This window comes from Perca flavescens, chromosome 18, assembly GCF_004354835.1.
Source record: "Perca flavescens isolate YP-PL-M2 chromosome 18, PFLA_1.0, whole genome shotgun sequence".
Taxonomy (NCBI): domain Eukaryota; kingdom Metazoa; phylum Chordata; class Actinopteri; order Perciformes; family Percidae; genus Perca; species Perca flavescens.
The window spans coordinates 4,911,156-4,918,798 of record NC_041348.1 but is presented as its reverse complement, the minus strand read 5'-3'; the positions used below and the strand labels follow the sequence as shown (position 1 = coordinate 4,918,798).

The following is a 7,643-nucleotide window of genomic DNA, read 5'->3' as shown; positions in this document are numbered from 1 at the left end:
TAAAGATCTCTGTTTTATGTTGTTATTTTAGTCTGTGTTATGCAGACTATGATAATTTTCCTTTAAGGGGAAATCTGGATTTTGATGGGTTAATGGCCAAATAAAGGCATGGCATCAGTCCGGTAACACTGGTAGGGAAGGATGAGATTATTGAAATCATATTTAAATATTTTGTATCTATTTATTGTGTATTTGATGTCATCTTGCACAATGACTAGAAAAACGCAATCTTTTTTTTCCATTTTCAGTGTCCTCCTTTATTATCTTTTCAAAGTAAAATTTATAAGGTGTAACCTGTGCAACCTGTGATCATGGTTCATGGTTCTTATTTGCCTTGCTTCTTTACACGGCTGTGGGGTTGTTGATCTTGCCCATGAAGAGGATGCTCCCGGTGACATTCTCCAGGATGAAGACCAAGAAGGGTCTGTCAACTTTCACGGGCCAGGGCATACTGATGAATACTACCTCAAAAATGGTGGAGGATGCTGCCTCTGTTCCCATCTCGGCGACACTAAGCAGAGCCTTGTGGGACGCCTGTGGAGGAAAAAGAAGGCAGTCAGAGTCTAGTTTAAAACTACGCCGGTGTATTAGGGCCATTGTAGGTAAAACATATATGTATTACGGAGCCCTGGTAATATTCCAAGAAAGAATGTGTCAAGTAGTAAATTTACTAGCAAAAAAAAAAAACGTGGTTATTTTCTGAGATTATGAAGTCATACATGTGCGGTGGAAAAAAACAACTCCGAAATTCTTTGAAATTTGTCTCGTGAAATATTTCCCACTGTTATTACTTTTACCTACAATGGCCCTAATACCGCGCAGGTCTACAACAAATGCAGAAGCTTATAGGGTCATTATCAGCATCCTCTGGGGGTAAACGTCTCTATTCTGCAGATGTTCCTGAACCGCTGCTCATGCAGTGAGGTAGATATATTCCCATGTTCACAAGAACTTAAATGAATAATGCACCTAAGAAGAAATGTTTGCCTCTCCTACCTTTGAGACTTTGAGCGGGACCTCGTCAGACATGCCAGAGAAATCAGCCTTGTTCTCAAAAGCGTCGGTTATGCCCATTTCTTTGAGTGTGTTTTCCAGGGGAGCATCAGCAGAGATTGAAAACTTTGGCAGGTACAGAAACACATATCTAAGAAACACAGAACATCACCAGTGTCACAATGGCTGGAATATACAGTTATATCACTTCTGGTCTAGTTAAGTTACACATTAGGGCTGCACGAGATGAGGAAAATAAACAACATGCGATAACGTTGAGAACGATATTACTTACGATAAATATATATTATTAAAGTGTACTCAGTTCTGCACATCTGCTGCTTTTAGTATTCTGCTAAAATACAGCAAATTCATTGTTGAATTAAAAAAAAAAATAAAAAAATTATTTCCAACATTTTATTGAACAAATTGAACATAAAAGGCACCATTACAAAAGAATGACAGTTAAACTTTAAAGGGTTTTCTAAAGTTTAAAGTTTTCTACTTGATACTCTCAATTAACTCAAAAGAAATATGTATTTATTTATTACACAAGTTAATATCACAATGATTTAAAAAAAAAAAAAAAAAATGTAATTACACATTACTTGTTGTTTCAAGTAAATCAAATGTCATCCATTCAACATTTTCCCAATCACTAGGGGCCAGTTGTTCAAAGGTAAACTGATTTTGGTTATCGGATTGGATCAAATCTTGAAAATGGGTTGTTCAAAAGGGAAAGAAGGAATCTGAAATCAGATTAGATCACGGAATCCAATCCTAGTTTTAATCTGGATCAAACCTTCAGTTTGTGTTGTTCAAAACTTGTCAGTAGGATTTGGATAACTTTCATCCAAAAAAACAGGATTATCCTGATCCCAACAGGGGGTAGGATTTCAAGGTGGATTCCAGGAAGAAAATGTGGTAAAACTTTAAAATTGGTCAAATAATACATTTGTATCATGTAGTGTATATACTTTTATTTATATTTTGCACTTTACTTGTGCAACTGTTGTAACAGTGATAAAGTGGATGAAGTAGACATAGGCTACCAATTAAGCTATTCAGTATAGTAAAATAAAAATGATCTTGTCCCCATGTCTAAATGAGAAACTGAAAGAGCAGAAGCACAGATCGTCCTGGCAGAGGAACAAATCAAGCTGACCAAACTGCAGCAAACCAAAGCCAAACTTCAGATCCGCCTCCTAAAAGCAGGGCTTGGAAATGCTGGTCTCTCCTCCTCAGATGAAGAAGAACCCTGAACATTCTTTATTTTAACTATTGGACATTTAGCCTTTTTTTTAAAGACGTTTTCAAAATATCCACAATGTATTTGTTAATGTATATTTGTTGTAACTCAGATGAGGGGTCATGAAAGAAATTATGAATGGAAGTGGATGGTTATGTTATTTTTGTGTTTTGTCTCAAAATAAGAAACACTTACAGTGACCCCATGTTGGCTCTTCTACCTGTACTTTACATAGCTGGTAGCCCACATTGTGATATGTTGTCCCATTTAGAGCACTGGTAATCCAGATTTGGTAATCTTGAAAACTGTGTATCTGGATCAGTGTGACCCAGTCCAATGTTGCTTTGAAAAACCAGCATAAAAGTTAGACGGATTACCTGATCCTGAATAGCAAAAAAATGGGATTTCCAAATCCAGATCATTTTGATCCAGATTAAATGTTTTGAACAACTGGCCCTAGAGGATAGAGATTCAAAAATAGAGATTCCTCTTACTCCATTGAGACGGAGTCTCGACAGTGCTTGATGTAATCCTTGTTGATGAAGCCCTCCACCTCCTTCATCTTGCCTTCATCGGGCAGGACGATCATCATGGAGGTGTTGCCCTTGTAGGGCAGTATGACGACCGTGGTGTGGTTGTCGACGTCCCAGTAGGTGTCGTAGTCACCCATCCTGATCATCATGTCCACCTTAACTTTGGTGGTCTTGTCCACATTGAAGTCCATCTTGCGTGTCATGTCCCGATTGAACGGTGTTTTCCACTGTCCTGTATGAGGCAGTGGACAGGGGAAGAGGATAGTAATCAGTGCAAATTATCAGTCATTTGTTTTTAAATGTTGAATAATGCTCTTCAATCATACTTCCAACAAGTCCTTACAACTGTATAGGTTACAACTGTAGGTTTGTTCCTACCCTCTAATACGACCGACTGGAGCGTTTGTGAAACGGTCACAGTTTGGTTATGTTTGTCAGAAACAGAATATGATATTGATCCCGTCGGGAAAATTGTTCGGCAGCAGTTGCTCACAGTCAGATTGAAGGTAAAAATAAGAGTAAGAAATGAGCCAGTCAATAAGTGTATAAAATTAACATAGCTAGAGTGCAAGAAATTAAATGTAGACCCAAAAACTTTAAGTAGTCTACTTGGTTAAGTTTAGAAAACGATTGTGGTTTGGGTTAAAATCAGCCGTTACTTAATTACAGGTTACGTATTGACACTGAATTTGACGTTCGTAAAGTGAAAAAAAAACGTGCAGATTAGTTTTATGACGGGTTTAAATCCCGCTCTTTTGGGTGACCTCAACTTTTCTCCCTCCGAAATTTGGGAACTTCCTGCTTTGCGCCCATCATAATTATTACTAGTGGGCGCCGTCACCAGAAACATAAATGTAGGTCGTAATTGCTACTTGAACAAACAACCCATGGGAGCGTTTTTCAGGGGAGGAGTCTATACTTCATTGTTAAAACTGCTTTATTTAACATGTGGTGAGTTTGTGTCTATGCCTGTCGGTAAACTATGAGGCATGGACTTGAAATAGCTTCTTACCTTTAAAGTAGACATAGTTAATAAGCACAATGGCCATATCAGGGTCCAGGTCCTTCACCATATCTTTGATCTTATCCTTTGTTTTATTAGCAATGAACGTGTTGATTTCAGCTGCAGCCTCGGCAGGTTTAGTAAGGTCGACATTGAAGACATCGGCGGAGTAGTAGTGCTCGACATCCTTCAGGAACTTCTCCAGAGGACTGAAGCCGGAACGCACGGCCACGCCGTTACCGACATCCAGCTGCTGGCTCTCCTGGCTGTTTCCATGCATGCTGAAAAGATGCTCGTACGCTTCATTGACCTGGGTCTGGGTAAAGGTGCTGTAGCCCAAGCTGGAGAACAGCTGGCGGTGGGTCTCACCACTGGCCCCTGTAGACAGCATGGACAGGGCGGTGGAGATGCCCAGCGGTGAGAAGAAGATGTTTTGTCCAGCACTAGTTTTGTTATTCAGGCTTTTGTAGAGGGCAAAGGCAAAGTCAGCATTGGGAGAGGACAGTTTGTGGCAGCTCAGCTCTCCCTCGTGGCTGTGTTCAGAGCCGTGGTGGTGGTGGTGGTGGTGGTCTGCCCAGACTGAAGCCAGCAGCAGGGCTGAGAGTGCACAACTAGCAAAGATCCCACGCATCTTTACAGCCTGACCAGGCAAAATCAGAGGAATTACGTTGGGCTCTACCACAATAGGTGATAGAAGAATTAGATAATTTGCTAAACTTTTTGAAATGGAAAGACAAGTGACAGTAGCCACTGGCTTTGAATTAAACAGGACACACAGAAAGATTTAGCCTCTAAACAGCTCTACACTTCCCAATATTTACATTATTATGTCACATCTTCAAAGTTTTACTTTCAAACCAGATTTTTTTACTAATGAATGTAAGTCTGAAACATCAAGTTTCAAGTTATATTAAAAGAAATATTACATAAATACATACATACATGAATGAAAAGGATAAAGTTGACAGTAGCCAAAGTTTCAATACCTTTTAAACAGGACTCACTTATGATCTAATCTTAACAGCATTACACTTCTATTGTAACACGTTTGTCTCCACATCAAAAAAAGTTCATTTCTAAACTTCACAAATACAAAAAACTAATTCCAAGTCCAAGTCTTCATAAGTCATAAAACATTCAGCATATTACAATGGGGGTCCATGCTTACCATTAATCTCCTCTGGTGCAGTTTGGCAGAAAGTTCATCTCTATATTCAGGAGATCAGATCAGATCAGCTGACACATTCTATTAAAAATTAACAGATGTCCTGTGCTAAAAGATTTCTGGCCAAGCTATCTTCCCTTCACAACACAACTCAAAATACAAATAACAGGGTAAGGTACCATTGGTGAGACTTTACACACTGTTGTGGCAAAACATGATAAATCTGGTTTTTAATTGAATTATGGGGACATATACAACGTGTATCAATGTGATACAGAGAGGAGATGTCAATGTGTCTGCCTGGTGGGAGTCATAGACTTTCTCTCTCCTAGTGCTTCCCGCGGCTGCCTTCCTCACTGCTACACATAGACTCTCCTCCTTCCCCTTCCCCGTGCAGTCCTCAGTTGTCGCTATACAACCACAACAGCTACGGATGGCTCACCGCTGTATAGCCGCAAAAGTCACGGCGGGCACCAAGCCAACGCCTTAAGCGTAGGCGTTCAACATGCAAGTTCTTGTGTGTAGAATTCTTTTCGAAGCACATTAAACTCTCTTTTTCACATTGGACTCTGACGCTGCGTGGATTTTCTGAGACCTCGTTTTGGGACTTTTTCATACTTTGAAGAGAAGTTGACAAAGTGCAGCTGGCGATAAGGTCCGCGCCTATAAATCTGGCCTTGGGTCGTGGACCTATATTTTATTTCAACAACACAAGCTTACATTAAATCATCAAATAATGACAAAAATGATACAAGCAGGATTTAGGAGCCTTTGGTTGAAGTATGAAGCAACTCATTCCAGTCATTGCCACTTTAAATCCCTTCTGGAAAAAGAAATGGTAACTTATTTTAAATAATAGCATTAATTGGTGATTCATATAGCCACTAGTCAGTAGGATGGATCTTGATAGTATTCATTTAAAGTAATGAGTTAAATAACATATCAAAGCCCAGATGTTCATGACAAGTCTTTTTCCGCTTCATGTTGAATTATTTTGATACAGGTGCTCAATAACACACAAGTTTGTGTCAGCAGTGCATTACATGCACCACTGTTTATTAACTATCACATACAAAAGTCCGCTGAATACCAGGGTTGGACAATGTCTATCAAATTGCCATATGACCGTGTCTCCATAGCAATGTAAAGCGTTACTGTAATCAGATTACATTTGTCTGTAACGCAGTAACGTAACGCATTACTGTTGATAACTTCAGTAATCATTTACAGTTACTAATAAAAAAAAAAAGATTGTGTTACTTGCGTTAATGTTTCTTCAACTATCTGCATAACGGGAGGAGAGAAACAAATCAAATGTCCCTTTTCGTGCGAGTTTAAGCAACACAAAACAAAAATGGCAGAGCCACCGCTTAGGAGAAGACGTCTTATGAGCGGTTGAGGTATGCCCATTACTTCAAATGAGTTGCGCGAAAGGACAAACACTTGATTGTAAAATGTAACTTGTGCCCAGGGCACAAACATCTCTCCAGCGCCACAAACACAACCTCCAATCTGTCCAAGCATCTGCAAAGGCAACCTGCTAACGCTGATGAAAAGAGCATGTTGCCAACACAAGCCAAGCAGCCAAGACTTGATTTTCAGCAGCAGGTAAACAAAGCAGAGATAAGTTGGCTTGTGCTAGCATACATAGTGGAGGAAATGTTTGCTGTCTTTCCGAAACATAGATACTGGGCAAGATACAGGTACCGAAGAGCGGATGGCCGCCATCAGACAGGAACACTTTTGCAAGCTACTAATCCAAAAGTAATGTAACTAGTAGCCTAACTAATTACTTTCAGCAGTGAGTTATTTTGTAAAGTAGTAACGTGTAATCAATATTTTGGAGTAACTACCACAATACTGGTCCAGACTGAAACATCACATTCGACGACACAAGGACACAACTCAGGAATAATAAACCATCATCCCTTAAGTATTTTGTTTTACAGTTGTTTGTGTTGATTTGTCAAATCAACTTAATATAATGCCAAACTGTGAGCCATCATGGATTTAAGTGGGGCACCTGGGACATCTTTCCTTGGACATTGTCAACCACAGGCACTCAGTATACAATGTGGCATGTTAGTCAAGGTTACATGAGGTCATGAAAATGTATTTCCCTCGACATAATGGCAAATCCTCACTTTAGAACTACCTGTGCTGTGATAATAGCTACTAGTCGGTATGATTGATGAAATGGGAACTTGTTTTCAGAAAACCGCTTTAATCGGTATTGTAAATCATATAGCCACTAGTCAACAGGATTCATTTTGAGAGTAGATTGAAAGTTGAAAGATTAAAATAATTTCTAGAGTGCCAGTTTTTCACGATGAGACTTCCTTTTGCTCGATGGTTGCAGGTTCCGAGATCCTGGAGATGTTCTATGCTCATGGCATTAATCCGGCTCCAGGCCTGGTTGCTCTCGCAGCTATACGAGTCTTGGCTAACGAGGTGATCTGTGTGGGGCGCCTGGATAGCTCACCTGGTTGAGCATGTGCCCCATGTACTAAGGCTCAGTCCTTGATACAGCTGCCACAGGTTCAATTCCTTTTCTGCAGGTCATCCCCCCCTCTCTGACCCCTTCACATCTTCAGCTGTCCTGTATAATAAATGCCCCAAAAATAATCTCTAAAAAAGGAACAACAAAGAGGTGATTTGTTAATGTCCAGCCGGGGAGGAAGCCCCCTGCAACCAGCCCTA

General features: G+C 40.0%; 1 protein-coding gene across 1 annotated transcript; it reads right to left on the bottom strand.

Moving 5' to 3' along the window:
* Positions 1-342: 342 nt before the first annotated feature.
* Positions 343-4,415, bottom strand: LOC114573575 (alpha-1-antitrypsin homolog). The gene is made up of 4 exons (XM_028605849.1): positions 3,788-4,415; positions 2,737-3,007; positions 997-1,144; positions 343-534 (listed from the first exon to the last, which is right to left on the bottom strand). The coding sequence occupies exons 1-4, from the start codon at positions 4,407-4,409 to the stop codon at positions 343-345; spliced, it is 1,233 nt and encodes a 410-aa protein (XP_028461650.1). The 5' UTR covers positions 4,410-4,415.
* Positions 4,416-7,643: the final 3,228 nt, after the last annotated feature.